General features: G+C 37.9%; 1 protein-coding gene across 3 annotated transcripts in view; it reads left to right on the top strand.

The window, feature by feature from the left end:
* ARHGAP18 (Rho GTPase activating protein 18) overlaps positions 1–16,980 on the top strand; it is a 199,947-nt gene that overhangs the window by 162,864 nt on the left and 20,103 nt on the right. For all 3 annotated transcript variants that reach the window (XM_069598378.1, XM_069598377.1, XM_069598379.1), the window contains exons 7-11: positions 201–292; positions 5,221–5,298; positions 9,322–9,481; positions 11,869–11,951; positions 16,383–16,589. In XM_069598378.1, the coding sequence (XP_069454479.1) occupies positions 201–292; positions 5,221–5,298; positions 9,322–9,481; positions 11,869–11,951; positions 16,383–16,589 (620 nt within the window). The remainder of the gene's footprint in view (positions 1–200; positions 293–5,220; positions 5,299–9,321; positions 9,482–11,868; positions 11,952–16,382; positions 16,590–16,980) is intronic.

Genomic DNA, 16,980 nt, shown 5'->3' with positions numbered 1-16,980 from the left:
TGCTAGATTGCTCTATAACGTGGAGCCAGAATTTTCCAACTAAGTTGTGTTTATCTAACTGGTAGACAATGTCACTCACTTAGATGCTCGATATAGTTGTATGATTGAATGACAATATCAGGAATCTGGTACCTTAACATTTTTGCATTAATATTTCATAGGTTGATGAAAGTGAAGAGATTTTGTTGTTGTTTTTGCAGATTCTGGCCTTTTTTGTGTCCCATTGACAGTATTGTTAGAACAAGATCAGAAGAAAGTACCAGGAACTCGAATACCTTTGATATTTCAAAAAGTAAGTAGGCCCAAATGGGTCAGCATAGAGACAGCATACTTGAGATAATGGTGTTTTGTTTTTGTTTTTGCATACATACTATTATAATATAGTTTTCCAATTGATATGCTCTTTTATTTTATGCTTTGGTTTTTCTGTTCAGAAAACAGATTTGTTTCAAGGGCTCATAATTTTTATTTCATGGTGATGCTTTCAGTATTATTTCTTGTAACTGTGATTACCTGGCATCATTTTCCTGTCTTATATTAGCTGGCTTTGTATAATTGAGATTTCAATTCTATAATACATAGGAGTGGGGACTGCTGGTAAATTTCTAGGGAATTGAATCCTCATGAATATTTTATGCCTGTATGTATTTTCCAAGCTTTCCTATTTACAGTGAGGATGTCCAATTTAATTTACTAGTGCCTTCTTCCAAAGTAGGCAAAGAAACCATAAAGTAGAATTAGAAAATGATTGCTAAACTATAAAGTCACTTGTGTAGCCAAAACTCAATTATTCATAAGGGGATTATCTATGACAATATAAAAGTTTCAGTCTAACCTCTGAGCCATCATTGTTCAGAAACACAGATTACATTGGATAAAAGACAGGGAATACCCCTGAGGAAGGCTAGTCACATCAGTTGTAGGCTACCCAAGACAGATTTTACAACATCTCAAGCATCTCAGTTTCTGAAAATTCATGGGTAGCAAGAATGGCAGTAGTAATGTTCTCAGTTGTTTGGCTCAACAAAGCCATTTAATACTTAAGCTTAATCTACTTGGCACCAATTCTTCCATTATTCTAAGCCAGTCATTTACTATCTTACCTATTAATACTAAGCTCTGATTTCTTCATTCCTCATAATCACCATTACATCCAAACCTGTGTCTCAGTGTTTCTCCTGATGGACTTTGTTGTAGACAGCTTGTTCTACTCACCAGCTTCCTCTAGTCATTACCTGCAGAACCTGTGTCTGTGTGGATAGTTATTCATGGTGTCTGTGATAACCAGAGAGATGCTTATAAATGGAGACCGTAGATTTACGTTCTTTTAATGGCAGTAAATGGTGTGAGTTACTTATGCAGATGGACAAAGCATGGATCTCAGCAGACCCTTTTCCAGTGTATGGGGGCTATTCAGAGAAACCGCATTGGTAGAAGATTTCTCTTTCTCTCTCTCTTGGAGAGAGATGCTCAATAAATCTAATTAAGTAAATGAAGGAATGAGTGTGTGTTGGGGAGGGGGAGAGAGAGATACATGCAGCCACACACACACACACACACACACACACACACACACGTGCTTTCCTTCGTTCACTTATTCAATAATATTTATTGAGCATCTGTCTCTCTCTCGGGGTCAGGGGTGGGGAGAGAGAGATTTATTATATGTTAAAGAATTAGCTTCTGCAATTGTGCGGCCTGTCAAGTCTGAATTATGTACAGCAAGCTGGAAACACAGGCAAGGGTTAACATTTCAGGGTCGAGTCTAAACTCTGCAGCTGGAAGCTCCTGTGGAGTTTCTGTGTTGCATCTTGAGGCAGAATTGTGCTGCTTTGGGGAACCTCAGTCCGGGTTCTTACAGCCTTCATCTGACTGGATGAGGCCCACTCGCATTATGGAAAGTAGTGCTTCACTCAAAGTCTACAGGTTAAATGTTAATCGCATCTGAAAAACGCCTTTACAGCAACATCTAGACTGGTATTTGACTAAATAGCTGGGTACTGTAGCCCAGCCCAGTTGACACATCAGATTCACCATCACGTCAGCGAAGAGCAAGCATTGGTCCCAACAGAAGTCAGTGTTGCCTCCTGGTCAGACTCAGGATTGCATCCAGTCCCCTATCATTTTCTCTTGACATTGTTTTCATATTTAGTTAGTTTACATTTTTGGTCTCTTCAGACTTCTTAGAGACTCAGACTACCTACCAGTTTGAAATCTTTGGATAAGAGCCTTAAAGATTTTGGGTTCATATAAAAAATAAAAGAATATAAAGAGCTTTCTATTAGATAACACTCATCTGTTAGTATCCCCTCTGGATGATAAGCAAAAAAAAAAAAAAATCACTGTGATCTATCCTGAAAAGTATTTTTTAATTTATCATCTGACAGTGCAATTAGGTACTTCCTTAATTTTATTGAAAGGAAAGAACTGAAAACCACTGATTTGCAAAAATTTTTATTCTCAGTCTTAACAGATTATATTTTATCAGATATTGAGAAATATACCTCAAAGAGGCTTTAACAAAGCTTATCTAATATCTATAAATTGTATCTGGTTCCCCATGCCACTCCACCCCCTCCACCCCCCACCCCACACCTTAGAAACACACTGTTTAAACCATATTCCCAAAAGCACTGGAGAAATAGAAATATTCTTAACTTTTATCTATGGAAAAATTCTGGCAAATTAGTAAATCATATTTTCATAATAAAGTATTATTTGTATTTTAACAATGACAGTAGAATGTAGCTAAAATATGTTATTCTCAAAGTGAGAAATAATGAGAAAAATGACAGTGTATATATACATTCTCTGTTGAATGCTAGTATTCAGCATTAGAGAATAATAAAAAAACAGTAAAATATAAAAATGTAAAAATTATTCTTGTTCAGTTATTTAGAAATCATCAGTTTTGCCTGTGTATTTAATAAAAGCAAAATTTGTCTTACTGCTAAGAACTAATTTGATCCAGCTACTGGCATGCAATTTTATTCTTTGTTAATAGAATATTTTAAACATTTTATAAGATGAAATAAATTGCTAGTATGTTGAATAAATGTCACATGGGTATTATTTGATATATTTAGTTTTAAATACTTTATTGAATAATGTTCATCTAATCTAAAATGATTCATTTAAAGATTTTTTTCCCGATGAGTTTTTATCCAGTGTAACTTGAAAAATGTCTCGAAAATCATTCCAGTTGAATTTTTGAAATTCAGTGCTTCTATTTTCAATCAGTAATAACTTCTTGGGAGACTACTGTTTGCTTTGTTCTTACCTGACTAACTCAAAATTAGTACAGACTTTGGCCATAATCCAGGAATATAAGAGGTGGGGTCATGGAGGAACAATTGTGCCCTCTTCCAGTGTCTGTGTGCTACAATAAATCGTATTTCAGAACATCTAGATAAAGGTCATGACGTGACTTAGCAGCAGCAGATAAAGGTCAAAAGACTTCATTCATGATGCCATGCTTTGCTCCTACTAGACATTTTCATAAGGATGGGAACAATAGTAAGCTTTATGTTATTTATATGGTGAGGGCAGTGGCACCCCACTCCAGTACTCTTGCCTGGAAAGTCCCATGGACGGAGGAGCCTGGTGGGCTGCAGTCCATGGGGTTGCTAAGAGTCTGACACGACTGAGCGACTTCACTTTCACTTTTCCCTTTCATGCATTGGAGAAGGAAATGGTAACCCACTCCAGTGTTCTTGCCTGGAGAATCCCAGGGACAGGGGAGCCTGGTGGGCTGCTGTCTATGGGGTCGCACAGAGTCGGACACGACTGAAGCGACTTAGCAGCAGCAGCAGCATGTTATTTATAAAGCCTTGGTAAATCATTAAGGAGGTTTCTCTGAAAAAAAAAATTAAAATTTTATAATGTTTTGGCACTCTGGAAGATGTTGTGCCTCGGGGTATGCAGAGGGTATTATAGTAAGTTTGGGGCTGAGAGAAAAGTAGGTTTGTCTTTTAGAAGAAGGCTATTGTGAAAGGAGGGGAATGGATGGTAAGGAAAGCCTATATGATGCTAGCAATTCCTTATATTTAAATTGAGAACAAGGAAATTGATTTTTTGAAATAGTCAGTGAAAAGTGAAAGTCGCTCAATAATGCAACCCCATGGACTGTAGTCCGCCAGGCTCCTTGGTCCATGGAATCTTCCAGGCAAGAATACTGGAGTGGGTTGCCAGTCCCTTTTCCAGGGGATCTTCCCAATCCAGGGATCAAACCCAGGTCTCCCACATTGCAGGCGGATTTTTTACCATCTGAGCCACCAGGGAAGCCCTTAAAATAGTCAAGTGAAAGTTGCTCAGTTGTGTCCGACTCTTTGCGACCCCATGGACCATACAGTCCATGGAATTCTCCAGGCCAGAATACTGGAGTGGGGAGCCTTTCCCTTCTCCAGGGTATCTTCCCAACCCAGGGACTGAACCTAGGTCTCCCACATTGCAGGTGGATTCTTTACCAGCTGAGCCACAAGGGAAGCTAAAATAGTCAAGTACCCCCTAAAAACCATTTGTGTACTGCCCAGGGAATGCATATTCTGATTGAAAGTCTCTGCCAAGAAACTAACCACTTCCTAGCTTCCAGTGTTATGTCATTGAAATTTCTCCATTTTCTTATTGTGGGTTTCTGCCTTATTAAAACAAACAAAAAAAACTTAGAGATCTGTGTGTATTCATCAGGTATGATTTAGAAACCCCATACCAAAACTGTTTTTTTTTTTAATCTAAGTTTACCACCAAAAGCTTAAAGCCTAAAAATGAATATTTGCAAGCAGGTTTTTTTTCCTTCTATCATAAACAATTTTTTCTTTGAACACACTGAAAAGGAGGTGTAAATATGCAAATTCTGTAATTTCATAAGATTTATTTGATTGCAGAATGTGTGTTTCTGAAAAAGCAGAAGAAATGGATCATCTTAGTTACTTTTAAACACTGAACATGGGTCAGTGTCTATCTGGGATATTGCAGGTGTTGTGTGAAGTTACATACTTTTGTTCCAAAGGACCCAACTTTTTCCAAATTACAACTAAAGTTTTGGAATATATTGGCTTAAAGATGAGTAGTGATTGTGCCATAGCATTCAAAACTTAGTGAAATCCCATTAACATGTCACTGTATTCAGTTTGTATGTATGTATGTATGAAGGAGATGTTAACTTTGAGACTGTGCTTATTAAGAATGCCAAAATCAGAATGTCCTTCTGTTTATACACAGCTGATTTCTTGCATTGAAGAGGGAGGTTTGGAAACCGAAGGTCTCTTAAGAATCCCTGGAGCTGCTGTTCGAATCAAGGTGATTTCTTGGTTCTACTCATGTAAATAACTTTGTTTAATTAAACTTTTTTGCATCTGCAAAGCTCAGTTGTCCTCCCCACTCTTTTTCCCATTTTAGAAGATGAAAAAACATAAAAACATGTTAACATTCAGTTTCTATTAGCTTTTCTACAGCCTCTTCTGATTGTAAATTTTGACTTTTCTTTTCAAAATCACCCTATTACCAGTAACAATACTGTGATAAATAAAGAGGCTCTCTTATTACTCTCCAACTATGCAATATAAAATAGGAACAAAAGTAAACAAGCAGAAGACAAGAGCAGTTCTGTCCTGCTGATGGAGAGAGAACATGATGAGTCAAAATACTGAGAGGACTGCTGACAGTCTGCATGGGTAACAGTGTGAGATTTATTTATTTTTCTGTTTTAAAGGGCAGGATGGTAAACTCCACCAGGTGGGCAGAGTAGGGGACTTGACATTAATCTCTGTACATTGTCGGTCTTAGTGAGCTGGCAAAATGAGATTGTCTTAACCACTCCTGGCTGTCCCAGTTGCTTGGCTCACTGGATCCAAGGGTAGCCTGAGTCTGGCTTGTGAATGAGTCAAGGGGATTCCCAGGCTTTCTAGTTGGAACCCCCTTTCTCACTCCCCTTCTTTCTTTTTTCTCAAGATGACGTTTCTTTCCCACATTCCTAGGATACTGTGTGTCCTCCTTCTTTCTCTGTTCCTGACTCCTGCTCTGGGGAATCCAATATCCAATGAATGCTTGGTCTAAGTAGAATTACCCTGCAGATGATGTAGATGGAATGTGCATCTCTAGGGATTTGCATTTTATGGGGATTTCATACTTGGAATTGTAGCTCTATCTGGAAAACTTATCTAGGGAATTTTTTTGATTATCAGTCATTAACAACCTCCTTAACCCTTATCCTCCAAATTCAGCTCTAGCTCTAGAAAGATAACACAAGTCACTGGCCACATCCAGTAGTTTGTCTTCCTGAATTTGTAAATCCAAGAAAAAATAGGATAAAGGGAAGAGATATTCCCTGTTCATCTCCTCAAGATGTATCCTGTATGAGCTCTTTAGAGCTAGATCAGGAAGAAAAGACTCTTGGTGGGTGTACACTCTCCTGGCCAGTCATGGCCATGGCAGTGCCAGGTCTGTGCCAAGATTCCACAGTTTGCATCACTTGCTGATTTTGTTAAGCTTCTTCAGTTTAAAGCACTAGTTTCAGCTTCCATGGCTCTTACCACACTGTGATCTCAGTTTAATTGAATTTGAGTAACCTGATAAATCATGAGAAATGCTGGGCTGGATGAAGCACAATCTGGAATCAAGATTACCGGGAGAAATATCAATAACCTCAGATATGGATGACACCACCCTTATGGCAGAAAGTGAAGAAGAACTAAAGAGCCTCCCGATGAAAGTGAAAGAGGAGAGTGAAAAAATTGCCTTAAAGCTCAACATTCAGAAAACTTAAGATCATGGCATCTGGTCCCATCACTTCATGGGAAATAGATGGGGAAACGGTGGAAACAATGTCAGACTTTATTTTGGGGGGCTCCAAAATCGCTGCCAATGGTGACTGCAGCCATGAAATTAAAAGGCGCTTATTTCTTGGAAGGAAAGTTATGACCAACCTAGACAGCATATTTAAAAGTAGAGACATTACTTTGCCAACAAAGGTCCATCTAGTCAAGGCAATGGTTTTTCCAGTAGTCATGTATGGATGTAAGAGTTGGACTATAAAGAAAGCTGAGCGCCAAAGAATTGACGCTTTTGAACTGTGGTGTTGGAGAAGACTCTTGAGAGTCCCTTGGACTGCAAACAGATCCAACCAGTTCATCCTAAAGGAGATCAGTCCTGAGTGTTCATTGGAAGGACTGATGTTGAAGCTGAAACTCCAATACTTTGGCCACCTGATGCGAAGAGCTGACTCATTTGAAAAGACCCTGATGCTGGGAAAGATTGAAGGAGAAGAAGGGGATGACAGAGGATGAGATGATTGGATGGCATCACCAACTCAATGGGCATGAGTTTGGATAAATTCCAGGAGTTGGTGATGGACAGGGAGGCCTGGCATGCTGCAATCCATGGGGTTGCAAAGAGTTGGACACTATTGAGCGACTGAACTGAACTGAACTGGTATATATATACCCTGCTCACAAAAGTCATTCAACTTGCATCCCCTGGGTCTGATGTCTGATGCACAGAGGTCCCCAAAACTGTTCAGGTGCTCTTGTAATTTTGATACGTGGCCACTGTCTCACTTCATTTGCTGACACCTGCGGCAGTTTCACCACCAGTCAATCAGGAACAGTGTGTGTGATTGGGAGATGAGTCCTGTCGAGAAATACATTCTCTAACAGAGAGTCTCTCAGAGCCCAGTTACATGACTCCATTCTACCCATCTTAGCAAGAACACTGGTTCCCGCATCACTGTTCATGTCCCGCGTTAGCAAAAGGTGATGGCCAACTCAGGAGAATCATAAACATGTTTACTTTAGTACACAAGGATGGATGTAATGTGGATTTCACATTTTGACAAGATCACTGGCAGAGGAGTGAATTCAACTACATGTAACTTCTTAGAAGGTCAACTGGCTCAACACAGCCTGTTATCACAGACTGAATGATACGGCAGCTGGTCTCTGTTTTATACATAATGTAAAGACGACATGCAAAAATTTAGGGTTGTCATTCTTCCTTCCCCACCAAATTTCTTGGACTCTCCCTCCCCTTCCATCCTCTCCTCCTCCTCCTTTTCTCTTTGCTCACTTTTCCCTCTTCTTTGTTCTCTCGCCCCCTTTCTCCCTCTTCCACAGGCCTTCTTTCCTTCCGTCCCTTCCTCCCCATCTGCTTCCCCCTCCCTTCTTTCATCCCTCTCTCCTCCCGCCTTTCTTTCCCCTCATTTCTAGGTTTGCCTTTGTGTATTTCACCGATTACAAAAAATAAGTAGGGTAGAGGATGGAATTGTGTTGGGAAGAGAGAGTGTAATAAATTCACCTTACAGGAAAAACAAAGAACATTTCTTGGGAGAACAGTTTCAAATATTAGAAGGGAGTGACAGGAACTTGGAAGGGTTTCTAATATAATAGGATTTATGCCACAGTGGAAAAGCATATAGAAAATAGTAATTATGAAACAAAACTGATTTATTATTAATAATTTGTCTGGCAGATTTTGTGGAGTCCTTGAGGTAAATGAATTAGGTACTTCTAGTTCCACAAGGACTCCAGCTGTTTTTTGCAGCTGGCAGCAGGATGGCTGGGTCACTGACACCCTATGTGTGTAAGACGGGGTGTACTAATGTATTTTTCGTACCTCATTTGCTATGGAACTTGGTTTTCCATTTCCCAGAGGTGACTAATCAGAGGTGGCCTTTTGCTTTAGGTCCATAGATTGATTAAGTATTTTGTTATATAATTTACTTCTAAATAAAGCACAGACTTTTTCTTTAAATAATTTTTTAAAAGTTGGTGAAAAATTATAGTATCTAAGTAAAGCCCCCAAGTGTAAAGTCTGTTTTAACTGTTCTTTTATTTCAGCCTCTGCTGCTTAAGGTTTGTTGCCTATCCTGGAAAATGTGTAAAGTTTTGGAATTCTAGACCTTAGGTATCATTTTCATTGATGAATTACACTTGGGGTAGGAGAAGGAATATTTTTCTGAGTAATAGAAAAGTGTTGGCCTTTAGTAGTTTCAGATGTCTTTTCAAAAAAGTAACATCTTGGGACTTCCCTGGTGGTCTGGTGGTTAAGAACCAGCCTTGCAACGCAAAGGAAACAGGTTGGGGAACTAAGATTCCCCCATGTCGTGGGCAACTAAGCTTGCCAGCCACAACTACAGAGCCTCCACACTGCAACGAAAGACCTCATGCAACCAAATTAATAAATAAATATTAAAAAAGCAAATAATAAAAAGCCACAAAAGAGTAGAATCTCTTCTGAAGTGGGAAGTATATCAGTCTCAGCAAGGAAAAATAAATCAACTTATTGGTAGCCTTTTTTTTTTTCCCCTTTCTCTCTTTTGCCTTTCAGAATCTTTGCCAAGAACTAGAAGCAAAGTTCTATGAAGGGACTTTTAATTGGGAAAGTGTCAAGCAGCATGATGCCGCCAGCCTGCTGAAGCTCTTTATCCGGGAGCTGCCCCAGCCACTGCTCAGTGTAGAATATCTCAAAGCTTTCCAGGCTGTCCAGAGTAAGTGCCACCCTTCTTTGAAGCAATCCTTGAGTCAGTGCCATCCATATTAATTGGTTTAATGACATTTTGCTTTGTGAAGAATATAACCAGATATATTTGGGTAGACACACTGACTCATTGATGTCAGTGAGTAATAAAATGCCACTCGATGTTTTCTTTTCCTTTATAAATATACATCTAGGAGTAAATAGATAATAGATCTATCCATATCTCTTCAGGTGGGGATTAATTATGTACCCTTTAAGCAATACAGTGTATGTGTTTTCATATTAAAAGCTGGAAACGTCACATTTATTTTTTGATAGAATGAATCACGTAAGCTTTCTGATACATTTTTCTTGCCAAGTGTTAAAAGCAACACTTACCGGAGAAGCTGTGGATTAACAGTTATCATAAAAGCACAAGGAGATGTGACAGAGTCTGTGATTATTTCCTGAAAAATTAGCTTTTGAAATTGTCATGCAGAAACATGGAACAAATCATTTGACTGCTTCGTTGGTCAGAGGGGCAACAGATTCTTATGTCTTTCCATTTTGTGGTCTTGGGCAGGCTCCAAATTAACGTCTTGAATAGTTCTCAATTCCTTTCCAGTGAACAGAGAGATCTGATGAGGTTCATGTACTGGCATAATTATCCCTTTTAGTCATAGAGACCATCAAAAAAGGAAAAATGCTGTCACCACATTCTAGTGACCAAGCCATACTTTAACTTCCAAATTGGCACACTTTTGAGAGTGAAAGAGAAGTACTGTTAATGATTATGCTGAACTGCTGTGTCAACCCGAACTTTTCCAGGCTATTCTTTTTTTTAATTAAAGTATACTGACACATAATATTATAGTAGTTTCACATGTACAATATTTGTTATTCGCATGCATTGAAAAGTGATCATAATGTCTACTTAACATCTGTAACCATTCATAATTATAGAAAAATGTTTTCTTGTAATGAGAACTTTAAAGATCTACTCTTAGTAACTTTAAAGTATGTAATAGAGTAGTATTAACTATAGTTGCCAGTCATAGTCTGATGCAGAGTCAGTTGTGTCTTACTTTTTGCTACACTATGGACTGTGGTCCACCAGACTCCTCTGTCCAAGGGATTCTCCAGGCAAGAATACAGGGAATACAAGGAATGGATTGCCATGCCCTCCTCCAGGGGCTCTTCCTGACCAAGGGAACAAACCCGTGTCTCCTGCGGCTCCTGCATTGGCAGGTGAATTCTTTTACCACTGAGCCACCTGGAAAGCCGCGGTTGCCACGCTTGCATTATTTCCCAGAGACTTACTTCTTTTGTAATTGGAAGTTTGTACCTTTTGTCTGCCTTTAGCCATTTCCTGGCCTGACCCCAATACCTATGGTGGTTCAGATTGTTCCACCAATCTGTTCTCTGTATATATGTGAGCTGTTTTGTTTTTGTTTTAGATTCTATATATAAGTGAGATCATAAGATATTTGTCTTTCTCCATCTTATTTCACTTAGCATAATGCACTCAAGGTTCATCCATGTTGTTGAAAATGGCCAGATTTTTTTTTTTTTTTTTTACTGAATATTATTCCATTATGTTCCAAGCTATTCTTAAAGCATGTCATATTGAGATGTTTCCCATGGCTTATCTCATTTAAGGATAGGGATATTTTAAATGATATCATCATATCATTTATTTAGAATTTGGGGGGAAATATGACTGAAATAGTCATTTAAAATATTTTGTAATGGTTAAGTTGTGCTATTTTGCATATGTAGTCCTTAGATATGGATTGAAGGACCAAATTTATCCCTGAGAAGTAAAAGCAAGAATGATTCCAGATATCCACGAGTTTTACTTATTGGGATGGGGGTACTGAAAATAGGAAATATCAATAATAATAATGTACCTCTTCAACTCTCTCATTGCTGATTGGTTTTCTTATTCATCCCACAAATATTTATCGAACATTTATTGTGTTCCACGCTTTGTTTTAGCTTTTAACCATGGATACCACATAATTTGTTCACTCACCATGAGAAGAAGCTTCACTGTTACAGGTGCACTCTGACACTGTTTTATAAAAGGTCCAATCTCTCTGCTTTTTCGTTGGGGAATAATTATCATGCAGAAGTTAAAATTATTTCCAAAGCACTGTTGTGTGTCTGCAAACATAAGGCCGCCGTCATACGCTCACAGTTGGAAGTGAGCATTCCGAGAAAGAGAAAGCTCTACTTTAACAGCTGCTTCTCCTGATCTCCCCCACACACCCTCTCAACAAGGCTTACTGCTCACTCATGGTGTCTCGCATTTCACAGTGATGTTTATGCCAAATAACTTTTTTCTTGCAAAACAGAAAACATAAAGAGAAGTTTTTGGTAAAGACAAGCATTCAGATATATTTAATCTGTCTGCAGATCTTCCAACCAGGAAGCAACAACTGCAGGCTTTGAACCTTCTTGTCATCCTCCTGCCCGAAGCAAACAGAGACACACTCAAGGTCAGCTGGTTTCATTTACACTAAATATCCCTCAGAACTAAGAGTCATTTTTCACTATTTGTGGCAAAACAAAATAATGGTATTGTGGAAATGTTAGTAGTTGTCTATAAAGTGAAGACCTGTTTTTAAGGAGAGATGGTGAAAGTCGTTAACTCTATTAATTTATTACCCAGGTTAGTCATGTTAATAGTATCATCAGGTGTTTTGTTTTGTTTTGGTCTTTTTTTCAACTATAACATTTCTTCTACAGGTGATTGAGGTTCATTTGTTAATAAAAAACATGAATGTATTTTATTTTTTTCTTCTTTCTATTAGTCCTCTATTTTCCAGTTTTATTTAGTGAGCATGTACTAGTAAGGTAAAAATTGAATGTTTAAAAAGGAACTCCTAAAGCTCACCAAATATAGCCCATTGCTGCCTAAAGATGTTGCATGTGTTTGTAGTTCCAAGCAGTAGAGTTTGAAGTAAGTCATAATGATGAACTTAAAATGTTTGATTAGTCAAAAGATAAACCAACTCATTTCTCTAAGTCATTTCTCTAAGGGCTTACCCTGAGTTTCCGATCTATATCATCATTTCACAGTGATTTGGTCTGATAGTCATATGATTAAGTACCATTTATTATGTATCATCAGAAGCTTTCATAATAATCAGTGGATTGTTCCACATTGATTAGTTTTCCTTAATGGCAAAAAATTTTAGGGGAGTTAAAAAAGGTTTAATTATAAACTCTTAGAAAAAAATTTTTTAATTTAGAAAGCACATCTACCTTATGTTTTACTGTTACCTTAAAAAGTAAGTTTTTTATACAAGTAAAAATTTTTTTATACAAGTAAGGGTGCAACCCTTGCCCATTTACCCCCTATAGTTCCTTATATTTAAAATGAAAAAGAATCACGTCAAAAAATTTCCTGTTGAGAAAACAAAACCACCAGTTGGTAAACCTTGGAAATGTTTTTCTGTACCTCATTAAGACTCCTTGAACTGAAACCAGGTGAGCAAATTCCATGCCCTTAGAGTAAATGTCAATACTCAACTTTTCTGCCTTGAAGTAGTTGATGAGGATTGCTGGAATGAAACATTACATTGCTGAAAGAGAACTTCCAATGAGTTGTTCCCTTTACTAAGTCAGAAAATAATCTTTCACGTCACTGATTAACTTTGTGAGTAGATGAGAATAGGTTTGGTTTGGTTTTGGAGACAGAGGCCAGCTCCAGGAAGGGTTGTATTCAAGCATCATGTGACCAAGACTGCTGTATATGGGTGGGTAGACTGTGGCTAAAATAGGGCCCAGGACGAGGTGGGGACTGATTTTCAGTCTGTTCTCTGCTTGTCAGCCATGCCCTTGTTACAGTTCATCAACTACCCAGAGAGAGGAAGTTAGTCCATCTTTTTTCTGATTCACATAAAGGTGCCTATCTGTGTGATGGCCCTGTGAATGGCCAATATAAAATGGAAATCGAAAGACACATGAGTTGCTTAAAATATGCCTACTTTCAAAAGAGTTCAACTAGTAGTGGAGGAAACACTTATTCCAATATGGTTACTATTGGGCAAGGTTGGCCCAGAACTCGTTCTTGGATTTTGCCTTTAAACCCCAGGCACATTCTTTTAAGACCAAATCTGTTTAAGAGTGTATATATATATTTTTAATTTTAGTTTTACTTTTAGGACATAAAGTTACTAGAGCACAATTATGTAAGTAAGTGGAAAATACTTTCTTGGGGTAAAAAATTGGAAATTGCTAAACAATTTTATTAATTTACTTAAGCTTTAGTAGTTTAATTAGCCAGATCTGATAAAGGTTTCAACAACATGTCTAATAACAGAAATGCTGAAACAAGTATAGCATGCATACAAGAGAATAAACCATTTAAATTTACTTCTCTGAAAGAGAAGGGAAATTCATCACAAGATGATTTCAGGAAGCTTAGTGCAAACTTCCTCAATTTTTCCAATTATGCCACTCTTTCTATTGCCATTTGGAGGGATAGGATCATATACATGACTTGTATAGACTATTTCTACAGCACATCTAAGGGTTTGGAGGGACCATATTAAACCCTATGTCCTAATTTAAATCTAAGGCAATAGATGTCTTTAGGCAACTTGTTGACCAGGATTTTTTTTTTTAACAAATTTATGTGCATTTGAACTAGTGATCAAACCAACCTTTGACTTGGAGGAATAACAAAGACTAATGTTAACAGTGGGGAATCCATGTTAATGTTATTATTGACAAGCATTTATCTTTTTTGTAGTTTCAGCAAATTCATTGTATATATTTTGTTGCTTAATCTTGGCAGGCTAGGAAATTAGTATTCACATTTTATGAATAAGAAGACTTTAAGGAACGGGATTCCAAAAGGTTTACCCTAAGATCACACAGAGCTGATTAGTAACTAACTGTGAAGTTGCTCAGTCGTGTCTGACTCTTTGCGACCCCATGGACTGTAACCTACCAGGCTCCTCTGTCCATGGGATTTTCCAGGCAATAGTACTGGAGTGGATTGCCATTTCCTTCTCCAGGGGATCTTCCCAACCCAGGGATCGAACCCGGGTCTCCCGCATTGCAGGCGGACGCATTACCGTCTGAGCCACCAGGAAGTCAACTAACTGTACTGAGACTCAAACTGAGTTTTCAGAGAGTAGGTCCAGTGACATTTATATAACACCAGACTGGTGATAGATACTTTTTTTTTTTTTCGGCTGTACTCTGCCACATGTGGGATCTTAGTTCTCTGACTAGGAATCAAACCTATACCCCCTGCATTGGAAGCATGGAGTCTTAACCACTGGACCCAGGAAAGTCCTGGTGATAGAAACTTTTAAGAAAAGGCAGCTTTTATAGATCAGATGTAGTGACAATACATCCAGAGATGAAGTTCTTTCAGCAAAGCCTAGGCTAACATTTTATTAGTTTTATATCTATACACATAACATTCTAATATCTGATAGTAGTATTTTGATAACTATTGCATTATGCACACCACGTTTAAGTGGTTTATTACCTAAACTCTGTAATTTATGCTTGTAAAGAAAGACACTGTTTCCTGAATAATTATTCTGGTCTCTGGAACAAAATTAAATATTTTTTTCCAAACTTTACCAATTAATCTTTTGTTCTCATTTGAGACGGTATTGTTTCTATATAACCTTATTCTTGGATTACAGTTTAACTTTCTGAGCACTGGATCAAAAATTAGATACATGAATCTCATTGTTAGATAGTAAGGCTATGCCTTTAGTTTGTTTCAAACTTTGAGAGTCTATATAACAGCTAAACTGGATTCAAGATTGAGCTTATAGGAATTTTTTTCCCCCTAAAAATTTTGTGAGAGAAGAATAGTTTTTTGTTGTTGTTGTTGTTTTTCCATTTTGGCATAGTTTATTTGGCCTCTTTTACGTAGGAATTTTAGGCTAAATGTGAAAACATGCTTCTTTTAATAGTTAAGAGTTCAGAAACAAAGCCAGATATATAGGCAATTAAGTTACTTCTCCATTTGCTCACTCTATGACATCGGGTAAGTTACATCCATTCTCTTAGATGTTGTTTTCTCATCTGTATGATGGAAATCGGTACAACTTCTATTTCCAACCAGGATTAAGTGAAATGATGTCTATGAAGTTCTTAAAACAATGCCTTGCTCATAGATATCATTGACTATCTGTGCAGTTATTGTTGTTAATGGTTTAGACCAAAACTGATTCGCAGAAGAACTGGAAGCTTTCTGTCCTGGCAGAAGGGTGGTCTAAGCTGCCTGTGGTTGTTGTGGAGGAGGGGCTCGGAGGAGACTTAAGTATTGGTGATAGAGATGGGAAGTGCGTGGCATCAAACTGAGCATAAACTAGCTTGGTCTGGTGAAAAGCTGCTTTTCATTTTTTTTTTTTTTCAATTCTCTTCTTTTTGTCTCTAGCTATTCCCCCTCCTCCCCATCAGAGTCTCCATTCTTTTTGGATTTCATGTCAGCCAGCTACTGAATCCCTTAAAACAAATGGAACTGAGATTGAATGAATCCTTTTAAAGTTTTTCTTTTCTTTTTTTAAAATTTTAATTCCTAGAGATAAAGTACAGCACTTCCTGCAAAGTGAATATTTGTTTGATATTTTAACTATTTTTCAGTGCTCCATGGCTTGGTAGGGATGCAGTCTGATGCTTCTCCATTCCTCTCTCCACCGGCAGCTCAGATGTGTGTCTCTTGCATCATTCCCCGGGGCCATAGTCCTTAGCAGACACACAGCACCACCTCAGGGTGTGTTAACCAGTGGAGCAGCTTTGAGGACAAGGCCCACTGGATGTGGCCAGCTGACTGTGGTTATGTTCAACTTAAGTTTTTTTTTTTTAAGTATATGAAAATCTCATGTGCTACAGTGCTTTAATCTCTTATCTTCATGTACGAAACAGATCTCAAAGAGCCATTTTTGTTTCAGGCCCTGGTTGAATTTCTCCAAAGAGTTGTAGACAATAAAGAGAAAAATAAGATGACGGTCATGAACGTAGCAATGGTCATGGCCCCAAACCTCTTCATGTATCACTCATTGGATCTGAAGGCCGGTGAACAGCGAGAATTCGTAATGGCAGCCGGGATAGCTAATATCATGCACTTACTGATTAAGTATCAGAAATTCCTGTGGACAGTGAGTATACATTTTCAAGCTCTGTTAATGTGATAATATCTAGATCTTGAAGTCTTTATTATTTTTATATTGTTATAGTCTCTGCAAAAAAGTAACCAATATAGGTAATTTCAAATGCAGTTTAAAAAAAAAAGCTAATGTTTTAACTCTCATTTCTTAAAATGCCAACATGATTTTATTGTTTCAATTTGGTAACTTCTAAAATATATTATTTTTGCTAATGGAATTTCTGAGGATTACTTTTTCCTGGATTATTAGGCATCCATCAGCTCTTGGTGAGTTTTTCTTTCTCTTCTGACAGGAGAGGCTAGCTGGTTAGCATTTAGAAGAGGTCTATAGGTTAAAGAGGCAAGAGTATAGATAGATAGACCCTAAAGGGGCCAACCATTGA

Source organism: Ovis canadensis, chromosome 8 (genome assembly GCF_042477335.2).
Source record: "Ovis canadensis isolate MfBH-ARS-UI-01 breed Bighorn chromosome 8, ARS-UI_OviCan_v2, whole genome shotgun sequence".
NCBI classification, from domain to species: Eukaryota; Metazoa; Chordata; class Mammalia; order Artiodactyla; family Bovidae; genus Ovis; species Ovis canadensis.
The sequence above is the reverse complement of the archived record's forward strand: the minus strand, read 5'-3'. Positions and strand labels throughout refer to the sequence as shown.